This window comes from Diabrotica undecimpunctata, chromosome 6, assembly GCF_040954645.1.
Source record: "Diabrotica undecimpunctata isolate CICGRU chromosome 6, icDiaUnde3, whole genome shotgun sequence".
Taxonomy (NCBI): domain Eukaryota; kingdom Metazoa; phylum Arthropoda; class Insecta; order Coleoptera; family Chrysomelidae; genus Diabrotica; species Diabrotica undecimpunctata.
The window spans coordinates 123752162-123764324 of record NC_092808.1 but is presented as its reverse complement, the minus strand read 5'-3'; the positions used below and the strand labels follow the sequence as shown (position 1 = coordinate 123764324).

The following is a 12163-nucleotide window of genomic DNA, read 5'->3' as shown; positions in this document are numbered from 1 at the left end:
CATAGTCCTTATCGATCTGACAAAGGCATACGATGGTATACTATTTTCAATGCTCTGGGTAGCAATGGAAAAATAAGGAATAAACAAAAAAATATAAAAGCAGTACAACAGTTTTACAAAAACATGATGAACTGGAAACAATTTATTTAGAGAAATTCCTATTAGTGAGGATCTAAAGGAAGACTGCTGCATATACTCTTCAAAATATATCTGAATGAGACGCTACCTGTGAGAAGAAGAAAAACGTGCAACATACACATCCCAATCGAAGACGAGATATTGTACATAATATTCTTTAGTTAGTTCAGACAGTTTCCCTTGTATTCATACTGTACATTTTTAACTATTTCAAGGGTTAGGTTAGCACTTCTTTTTTTTTGATTGGAATTGAGGAACATGTAAATAAGTAGGGAAAAACAACAATTTTGATTTTATAACTTTAATGACATTTTATATTTAACTCGTGTGTGATAAACAGCAATCTGTTTTAGAACTAATTTCACACTTAAAAAGTTGTTTCTCTAGTGTGTCTCTTCAAATGTGATTTCAACCTATATGCTTGAGTAAACTGCTTGAAACAAATATCACACTTAAAAGGCTTTTCTCCAGTGTGTATTCTCAAATGTGGTTTCAAACTACTAACGTGATTAAACTCTTTACAACAAATATCACACTTGTAAGGTTTTTCTCCAGTGTGAGTCATCATATGTGATTTCAAAGTACATGATGCAGTAAACTGTTTAAAGCAAATATCACACTTGTACGGCTTTTCTCCAGTGTGTGTTCTCAAATGTGATTTTAAATGAATTGCTTGAGTAAATTGCTTAAAACAAATATTACACTTGTAAGGTTTTTCTCCAGTGTGAGTCATCATATGCGATTTCAAAGTACATTCTACAGTAAACCGTTTAAAGCAAATATCACACTTGAAAGGAATTTCTCCAGTGTGTGTTCTCAAATGTGATTTCAAATAACTCCCTGTAGTAAACTGCTTGAAACAAATTTCACATTTATGAGGTTTTTCTCCAGTGTGTCTTTTCAAATGTGATTTCAAATTACTCGCTTGAGTAAACTGCTTGAAACAAATTTCACATTTGTGAGGTTTTTCTCCAGTGTGTATTTTCAAATGTGATTTCAAATGAATTGCTTGAGTAAATTGGTTAAAACAAATATCACACTTGTAAGGTTTTTCTCCAGTGTGAGTCATCAGATGCGATTTCAAAAAACATATTGCAGTAAACTCTTTATAGCAAATATCACACTTGTAAGGTTTTCCTTTAGTGTGTGTTCTCAAATGTGATTTCAAATAACACGCTTTAGTAAACTGTTTTAAACAAATTTCACATTTCACAGGTTTTTCTTCAGCATGTATTCTCGAATGTATTTTCAGATTAAATCGCCGGGAAAATTGTTTTAAACAAATTGCACATGTGTAAGGGCTTTTTCCAGTTTGAACTGTCATATTTTTATTTACTATTTTTTCCTCAGCGTATCTAACCAAATCTTCTTTATGAGATGAATGTTTAGGTGTTTTCATAATTTTCAGTCTGTTCTTATTTTGTAAACAACCTAAAATATAAACCAACTGTACACGTTACTACAAAGAAAAGTGTATGCAGAAACTATAGAACAAGAATAACAAATAATAAAAGTTTAGAAGAAATCTTATATACTAAAACGCTAAGCCCTTTTCTTGTCCACCACTTTACTCAAAAACCATATTAGATAATTAAAATATTTTTTCGGAATATTATTAGTATTACGTATGAGATTGTCAAGATATACTTTTGGTACAAAAATTCACTTCCGGTTTTAAGATGACCGGAAGTTAAAATTTCCTTTAAGTTTTAGACCCCACAATGTATATATTGATCGAACGATCTCGTCGAGACGAATCTAAATATGTACTTCCGGTTGCGATCCGACACCGGAAGTGACCCGAAACGCACATAAAACGTCAAGTAACAAAAAACATTGTTTTCGACGAAATATTTCGTGATATTTAATACACTTTTTACTTGCATTATTATTGATGAATGTTTTGTATATTATATACTAAAACGCTAAGCCCTTTTCTTGTCCACCACTTTACTCAAAAACCATATTAGATAATTAAAATATTTTTTCGGAATATTATTAGTATTACATATGAGAATGACAAGATATACTTTTGGTACAAAAATTCACTTCCGGTTTTGAGATGACCGGAAGTTAAAATTTACTTTAAGTTTTAGACCCCACAATGTATATATGGATCGAAAGGTCTCGTCGAGACGAATCTAAATATGTACTTCCGGTTGCGATCCGACACCGGAAGTGACCGAAACGCGCATAAAACGTCAAGTAACAAAAAACATTGTTTTCGACGAAATATTTCGTGATATTTAATACACTTTTTACTTGCATTATTAGTGATGAATGTTATGTATATTCTTGCTTATATTGTTTGTATTGATCTCTTAATTTTTCTCGTAAAATAAAAATTTCATTTAAAAAACTCGATGTCGAGTTGGTCCGCTAGTAAATTAACTAAATCATGGTTCTCTTTTATACTACATAAAATGTAAAAAAATATATTTTGTTATTTAAATATTTTACATTTGATGTAAAGTTGTAATATTAATGGAAAAAATAAAACAATCTTTAATTACCAGGCATGTTTTTTAAGTAAGTACCGTTTTACGATTCCGCCGCCGCAGCGCTACGGTCGGCGTTCCGTGCATGAGCGCTGGTTACCTACATCTCTTGTCTACGCACTGACGCCATTACAGTCTGATTCTTCATTGCATATTTGTTTACTCCAGTGTTTAAGATGCCTCCAACAATCGTGAGTCACGCTGATTGTAAAGTACGGGCTGTTATACGATTTCTTAGTGCTAAAGGCGTAAAACCGATCGATATTCATCGTGAGATCGTTGAAGTTTACGGACAAAACATTATGAGTGATGGAATGGTAAGGAAATAGGTGAGAGCATTTAAAGATGGCCGCACAAATGTGCATGATGAAGAACGGAGTGGGCGTCCTTCGGTCGTTAATGAAAATTTGGTGCAGAAAGTGGACGAAAAGGTAAGAGAAAACAGACGCTTTACAATTTCATCATTGTCCGACTGCTTTCCTCAGTATTCTCGTAGTGTTTTGTATCGCATTGTTACCGAGAACTTGAATTACCGGAAATTGTGTTCACGTTGGGTTCCAAAAATGTTGACGGATTTGCACAAAACCCAACGTTTAGGCAGTGCATTGCCTTTCCTTGACCGGTACCACAGTGAAGGTGAAGATTTTTTAGACCAAATTGTTACTGGTGACGAAACGTGGGTGGCCTACGTCAGATCAGAATCGAAACAACAATCCATGGAATGGCGACATTCATCATCACTCAAAAGAGTGAAGTTTAAGCAAACAATTTCTGCCCGGAAAATCATGTGCACAGTTTTTTGGGACAGAAAAGGAGTATTGCTAGTGGAGTTTCTGCCTCGTAATGAGACAATGCAGCGTCTTATTGTGAGACATTGAAAAATCTGCGTCGTGCAATCCAGAACAAAAGACGTGGCAAGTTGACTAAGGGTATCGTTTTGCTGCATGACAATGACCGTCCACATGTGGCTAATCAGAAGACCAAAGATCTCATCAAATCATTTAAATGGGAAACTCTAGATCATCCTCCATACAGCCCTGATCTGGCGCCCAGCGACTACCATTTGTTCCAGCACTTGAAGAAACACCTGGGCGGTCAGCGTCTTCAAGACGATAACGAAGTCAAAACATTTGTGATGCAGTGGTTAACAAGTCAGGCAGCAGAATTTTATCAGGAGGGTATTCAAAAACTGGTGCCACGTTATGACAAGTGCCTCAATATTCACGGAAATTATGTAGAAAAGTAGATTAAGGTACAGGCTTTAATGTAAAAATAAAATTATTGCCATATCTTTGCACATCTTTTTTTAATTCCAAAACGGTACTTACTTAAAAAACAAGCCTCGTATGATTAGGTCAACTTTGAAAATGGCTTTAATTTAAATTAGACTTGAAGTATGTATTGACTTTGAATCACATTCTTGAACGGGTACGTTCCGTCAACGGAAAAATCTCAGACTTGCTCAAAAGACGCAGTTCATAAAAATCTTGGATTGAACATTACTACTTCTAACTGGAACAAGACAGCAATTCACGAACACCATCACAACCAGATATGAAGTGGAATACGATGAAAGAACAGTACAGGAAGTCGAAGATATAATAAGAAGATCCTGTATAGTAGCATATTTTCTCTGAAGCAGGTTATTGAGAAAAAATTAGCCGACAGCCTTTCAACCCATAGTCCTTATCGATCTGACAAAGGCATACGATGGTGTACTATTTTCAATGCTCTGGGTAGCAATGCAAAAATAAGGAATAAACAAAAAAATATAAAAGCAGTACAACAGTTTTACAAAAATATGATGGTACATTAAAACTGGAAACAATTTATTTAGAGAAATTCCTATTAGTAAGGAACTAAAGCAAGACTGCTGCATATACTCTTCAAAATATATCTGAATGAGACGCTCCCTGTGAGGAGAAGAAACACCTGCAATATACACATCCCAATCGAAGAAGAGATATTGTACATAATATTCTTCAGTTAGTTCAGACAGTTTCCCTTGAATATTCATACTCTACATTTTTAACTATTTCAAGGGTTAGGTTAGCACTTCTTATTTTTTTTTTGATTGGGATTGAGGAACATGTAAATAAAAAGGGAAAAACAACAATTTTGATTTTATAACTTTAATGATATTTTATATTTAACTCGTGTGTGATAAACAGCAATCTGTTTAGAACTAATTTCACACTTATAAAGTTGTTTCTCTAGTGTGTCTTTTCAAATGTGATTTCAACCCATATGCTTGAGAAAACTGCTTGAAACAAATATCACACTTAAAAGGCTTTTCTCCAGTGTGTATTCTCAAATGTGGTTTCAAACTACTAACGTGATTAAACTCTTTACAACAAATATCACACTTGCAAGGTTTTTCTCCAGTGTGAGTCATCATATGTGATCTTAAAATACATTTTTTAGTAAACTGTTTAAAGCAAATATCACATTTGTGGGGCTCCAGTGTGAGTAACCAAATATGATTTCAAATTACCCGCTCGAGTAAACTGCTTGAAACAAATTTCACATTTGTTAAGTTTTTCTCCAGTGTGAGTCATCATATGTGATTTCAAATTACTCGCTCGAGTAAACTGTTTAAAGCAAATATCACACTTGTAAGGCTTTTCTCCAGTGTGAGTCATCAAATGTGATTTCAAATTACTCGCCAGAGTAAACGATTTGAAACAAATTTCACATTTTTGAGGTTTTCTCCAGTGTGATTTCAAATAGATTGGTCGAATAAACTGCTTAAAACAAATATCACATTTGTTAGGTTTGTCTCCGGTATGAGTCATCAAATGTGATTTCAAATTAGATGATGTAGTAAACTGTTTAAACCAAATATCACACTTGTAAGCCTTTTCTCCAGTGTGAGTCTTCAAATGTGATTTCAAATTACTCGCTAGAGTAAACGATTTGAAACAAATTTCACATTGTGAGGTTTTTCTCCAGTGTGAGTCATCAAATTTGATTTCAAATGAATTGGTTGAATAAATTGCTTAAAACAAATATCACATTTGTTAGTTTTGTCTCCGGTATAAGTCATCAAATGTGATTTCAAATTAGATGATGCAGTAAACTGTTTAAAGCAAATATCACACTTGTAAGGCTTTTCTCCAGTGTGAGTCATCAAATGTGATTTCAAATTAATTGCTTGAATAAATTGCTTAAAACAAATATCACACTTGTAAGGTTTTTCTCCAGTGTGAGACATCATATGTGATTTCAAAGTCCCCCCGGCAGTAAACTGTTTAAAGCAAATATCACACTTGTAAATCATTTCTCCACTGTGACAAACCAAATGTGATTTCAAATTACTCGCTTGAGTAAACTGCTTGAAACAAATTTCACATTTGTGAGTTTTTTCTCCAGTGTGAAGCATCATATGCGATCTCAAAATACATTTTTTAGTAAACTGTTTAAAGCAAATATCACACTTGTAAGGCATTTCTCCAGTGTGAGTCATCATATGCGATTTCAAATTACTCGCTCGAGTAAACTGTTTAAAGCAAATATCACACTTGTAAGGCTTTTCTCCAGTGTGAGTCATCAAATGTGATTTCAAATTACTCGCCAGAGTAAACGATTTGAAACAAATTTCACATTTGTGAGGTTTTTCTCCAGTGTGAGTCATCAAATGTGATTTCAAATGAATTGGTTGAATAAACTGCTTAAAACAAATATCACATTTGTTAGGTTTGTCTCCGGTATGAGTCATCAAATGTGATTTCAAATTATATGATGTAGTAAACTGTTTAAAGCAAATATCACACTTGTAAGGCTTTTCTCCAATGTGTGTTTTCAAATGTGATTTCAAACTCGCATTAGTAAACTGTATCAAACAAATTCCACATGTGTAAGGCTTTTATCCAGTTTGAACTTTCATATTTTTACTTAATGTTTTTTCTCCAGCATATCTAACCAAATCTGTTTCATTACTAGATGAATGTTCAGGTGTTTTCATAATGGTCATTCTCTTCTTGTTTTGTAAACAACCTAAAATATAAACCAACTATACACATTTTACTACACATAAAAATGTATGCAGAAACTAATGAACAAAAATCAAAACAAACAAAAATTTAGAAGAATAAAGAAATAAATGTAATAAATGAACTAAATCATGGTTCTCTCTTATACTATATAAAAAATATGTTTTATTTAAATATTTTACATTTGATGTAAAAATGTAATATTAATGGAAAAAATAAAACATTTTTTAATTAAGATTAGGTCAGCTTTAAAAATGGCTTTAATTTAAATTAGACTTAAACTGTGTATTGTCTTTGAATTATACTTTTTAAGGGGGTGAGTTCTGTCTACATAAACATCTCAGACTTGCTGAAAAGACAAATAATAAAGATCGTTACGAGTAACAAGTATATAAGAAATCTTCTCTTCTTCTTCTTTAGAAGCCTCTTCTGGTCCACTCCTGGACGTAGGTCTCACTTTGCATTTTTCATGTTCGCCTGTCTTGAGCCATTTGGTGCCAGTTTCTCGCTGCCTTTTCTTTAAATGTCGTCGATCAATGGTTTTTATGGTCTTCCTACCTCGTTTATTTGCTCTTGGTCGCCATTGTGTTAATCTCTTTGTCAATTTCCCTTCGCTCTCTCTTTTGTCATGTACCCTGGTTAATTCTGCAGTAGTGTTATTTTTAGTGTTGACGAGTGCTCTTGCGTATACAAATTCATTAATTGCTTCCACGACGTCGTTCCAGCGATTTCCATTCTTCCAACAATATTGATGTCATCACCTTAAGTATGTGTTATATATTGAACCGCTGGTTGTGATTTGTGACATACATATTATTTTTTTCCAGAGCCAGATTGAACAGAATACAGAAGGACTCCCTGGCGCAGTTCGTTATTTGTCTTAAAAAGTTTAGCCAATTTCCCCTGGATTAGTACTCTATATTTAACTTCTTCAATACCAAAGAAGACCAGGAGGGAGACACTTAGGGAGGACATATTGGTGAAGGTGATTGATATTGATATAACCCAAGATATACACTTATTGAGAAATGTAATTAGGGAAACACCCGCATAGGAATACATATTTAAATATTGAAGACATAGGTGCAATTTAACTATTGAGAAAACACATCTATAGACAAATTGTTCCCTCTCAAAATCGACATTAAAGGTACGATTCCGACAACGACGGCAGACGGCAACTGCGGACGGCAGTTGCAGTTGCTGCCGCTGCAGCATTTGCCGTCATATTGATTCCTAAGTCAGCAGCAGCCACTTCAGTTATGTGACGGCATAAAACAGTTGAGGTTGTATATTACATAAAAAAATGGGTTTCGAAATGTTGCAAGTTTTACTGCAAGAACAAGAAGATGATGACGATTTGTTGTTTTATGACTTGAGGAGAAATCCTACACAACCATTGTATTTAACTAGACCAGAAGACGGCTCTTATGAAACATTAATCAAAAGACATTTAAATGATAGTGAAGCGAATTTCAGAAGTTATTGCCGTTTAAATAAAGACCAGCTTAATTTTGTGATGTCTGTAGTTTATGAGGATCTTACAACAAAAACAAGGAGAGGGAAAATATCACCAGCAGAAAAATTATTCCTCACTTTAAGGTAGGCTAATTTAATTTAGTTCTTAATGATAATAATTATAATACTAATAATAACAACAAGATCTAATCTATAAAATCTAATCTATCTAAATCTAATCTATAATAATAATAAACAATATTGTTAAACTAATCTTCTGGAAATCCAAGAAATTCTCCATTTTCTTCTCTACCTGACTCTTGTTGACAATTCATTGAAGGCAAATCTTCATTTTGTTTATATGTCATATCGGTTGAATCCGAATAACTTCCAGTCGGCGATATAACATTGAAAATAGTGTACTGAGTATTATCAGACACAGTTATCGGGACACTATATGAAGCATTGTTTTCTGTTGCTAGTATTTCATATTTTGTAAGAACTTGAAAGAGCTCCTGTTTTGCTTTTATTTGAAGCACTTGTGTGGGCAGTTTTCGCAAAACTTGTTCGATATGGTTAGCAAACGATTTAAATTCATCACAATTTTGCGATGCATTTGTCATATTTGTCATTGCCGAAAGGCGTGACTTCTCCCGTTCTCTCATAATATGACAGAATGTCTTCTTTAGTATTATGACGACGTTTCTTATTGGGTTAGTTGAGTTGCTGGTCAGCTCTGACAGAGAGAGTTTGTACATAACTCTCAGTACTTATGGTAGCATTTGCTTGTTGAGTAGGAGACTCGTCCTGTGTATTATTCTGTGCTGAGTCTGCGAGTTCTTCAACACTGTTTTGTGATGACTCCGTGTCATCATATATGCTGCTAATAGTAGACCTCTCTTGCGGAACATTATCTAGGAACGATAAGAGCCTATATATTCGCCATTTACTGCGATTACTTGGAGGTGTGCCGATCCAGTAGGTAGTTTATTTTTGCGTTTAAATCGCATGTATCCGTCACGGATGGTCTTCCACTGCTTTTTACAGCTTTCACCTGTAATATAAATAATAAGTGTTATTTTTTTTTCATTATTTAATATGTGGTTATTATGTTTCAGATTCATGTCAACAGGAGAAAGTTTTGCTTCTCTATCATTTCAATACCGTATATCAAGGTCATATATATCAAAAATAGTTAAACAAGTACTTCGTGTTCTTCGAAAAAAAAAAATGGTTCCAATTTGTATGCCCCCTCCTACTAAAAACGATTTTAAGAAGATTCAAAGAGAATTTTTAGAAAAATGGAATATACCAAATTGCGTTGGTAGCATCGATGGTAAACATGTTCGTATAAAATCACCATAGAGCAGTGGGTCTCTTTACTTTAACTATAAAGAATACTTTTCGATAGTTTTATTAGCAATAGTTGACTCGAGTTATAAATTTATAGCAATTGATGTGGGATCTTATGGTAAAGAAGGTGATAGCAATATATTTAAAAAGTCAGAAATGGGAAAGAAAATACAAAACTCTACATTCAATTTTCCTGAACCGAAAAATTTACCGGGAACAAATGATATTTTACCACACTTTCTAGTGGGTGATGAAGCTTTTGCTCTTGATACGTTTATGATGAAGCCATATTTCAAAGACTTGCAAGACATGACACCCAGAGAGATATTTTTAACTACAGACTATCTCGTGCTCGGCGTGTAGTGGAAAACGCTTTCGGCTTATTGTCTCAAGTGTTTAGAATATTTTATGTACCAATACCGATTTTACCTGAAACTTGTGACGACTTAATAGTGTCTGCCTGTTGCTTGCACAACATGCTACGAGAAGGTTATCTTGAACAACAACAGATTCCTAGTTATCACCGGAATGAAGAAGAAATACCGTCTGATAACATGATTAGAACACAGTCGTGTTCTAGTTCACCTACGAATCGGACGTGCCTATCGACAAAGCGGAACGAAATTAAACTGTTTTCGTTTAAAAATTGTGTTTTTATAAATCTGCAGATTAGGTGTAAAAATAAAATTAGATTGTGAGTTTTAAGAACAATTAAATGGACCAGTTAGTCGGGGGGAAACCCCCAGACGACCCAGTGCCCCCAGATATACGTCAAAAAAATACAAATGATATACAAACAACAACAGCAATGACCATCGATAACGATAACACATCGAAAGAAAGACAGGAGTTTTTGTATGTAAGTACTGATTTAGGCCCGTATCATATTTATGTTGAGAATAATTCGGTCGAATTTAAAGGTAAATTAAATGCTCTTAAAATCGGAGATATTATTCTTTCTAACTTTCCGGAGATAGACAATAAAATTATAAGTATCGATTCTATAGGTCGGAATAGGGTTAGGATCAAGTTAAAGGATTATAAATCAGCAAATTTTCTAATAAATAATAAAAACGAAAATATTTTTGTTAAAAATAACTTTGTACTGTATATCCCAAAATTTATTCTTCATAGACAAGGTGTTATTAGAGATATAGAAAAAGATTTTTCAGAGGCGTACATAAAAGATAAAATAAGACAATTTGATCAACATTGCATTTTTGAAGTATCTAATGTCAAAAGAATAAAACGTAAAGTAGAAAAAATTACGGATGAAGGTAAAATAGTAGAATATGTACCCACAAAGTCTTGCATTGTTATTTTCAAATCACAAATCTTACCAAAATATATTTCTATTAATAAAGTTATCAAGGAGGTAGAGCCGTATAACCAGAAAGTATTATTATGTTATAACTGCCTCCGTTTTGGTCATCTGGGAGGTCAGTGTCGAAGTAAACCAAGATGCAGCAAATGTCAGGAGTCCCATACCACACAAGATTGTAAAAATTCAGATTACATACCACGGTGCTTTAACTGTCAAGGAAATCATCTTACTACTAATTTGTCTGCTTGTCCAGAATTTAAAAGACAAAAAATTGTAAAGGAAACCATGAGCTCTTGCAATATTAATTTCTTTGATGCAAATAAACAGGTCCCAAAAAATACGTACGCAAACATAGTCGCTCATAATACTTCTGCCATGGAAAGTGGTCAAATATCCTCGACAAATTATTCCCAACGGCCTCAATCTGGACCTACCCCTCCTAGTACAATACAGTATCATTCCTCTCAACCTCAGTACTCACAGTCCCACAATTTACAACCCAAATCCTATAATAACAATTTTACTAATTATATGTTTTCTTCTCCTACAACTTCAAACCCAAACAAAAGGCACAGACCAACCAGCCCTGATCCCATTGAAATTTCAAGAAAAGAAATACTTACACAACCAAAAACCTCTTTTGTCTCGGGGGGAATTTTTAATAGTCAACATTATTTAAAAAACTCAGCCGGAGTAAAATTACAATCAGAGGAATTAAATGCAACAATAAGTTTAGTTTTAGAAGTAGTTCTCAATATTATAAGTAATATAAAACAAACAAACAATTTCGATGTATCAAAATCTGAAATTGTGGAATTAATTAGTAAACATGTAAACCATACCTTGTCTTCAAATTCGCAGACACAAACGCGAACATAAATTTGCTGCAATGGAACTGTCGTTCAGCAGTAGCTAATAAAGTAAATCTAGAATATCTGCTATATCAAAATAATATTTCCATAGCATTGCTTTCAGAAACGTGGTTTAAATCAAAATACTATTATAATTTTAAAGGTTACAATTGCTTTAGATCAGATCGGGCAGACGGTTATGGTGGAACTGCCATTTTATTAAAATCAAACTTAAGATGCGAAGAAATAAATCTTAAAAATAGATATCCTTTCACTCACAAATGTATTTCAGTTAAAATTCTCCGAGGTAAAAATCCCATCAATATTGTGTCAGTTTACATTGAACCAAAGACCAAGATATCTGAAAGTCAATGGTTGGAATTCTTTAAAGACATACCTAAACCGTTTATTATTGGTGGGGATTTTAATTCCCACAGTATCGCATGGGGCTGCGAAATTGAAGACAGCTATGGTAAAAAACTTTTAGAATGTATTGATCATTGTAATTTGATATGCTTGAATGATGGATCGCCCACATTAGCAACTAGT

General features: G+C 33.6%; 1 protein-coding gene across 3 annotated transcripts in view; it reads right to left on the bottom strand.

Annotated features, from left to right (window-relative positions):
* The window catches only part of LOC140443813 (radial spoke head protein 9 homolog), a 65354-nt gene that overhangs the window by 40063 nt on the left and 13128 nt on the right, over positions 1–12163 (bottom strand). Inside the window, exon 3 of one of the 3 annotated variants that reach the window (XM_072535273.1) lies at positions 4773–6632. The exons of the other annotated variants lie outside the window; for them this stretch is intronic. Coding sequence (XP_072391374.1) covers positions 6502–6632 — 131 coding nt within the window. The 3' untranslated portion in view covers positions 4773–6501. Of the gene's footprint in view, positions 1–4772; positions 6633–12163 lie in introns of those variants that run through there. 3 annotated transcript variants of the gene reach the window in all.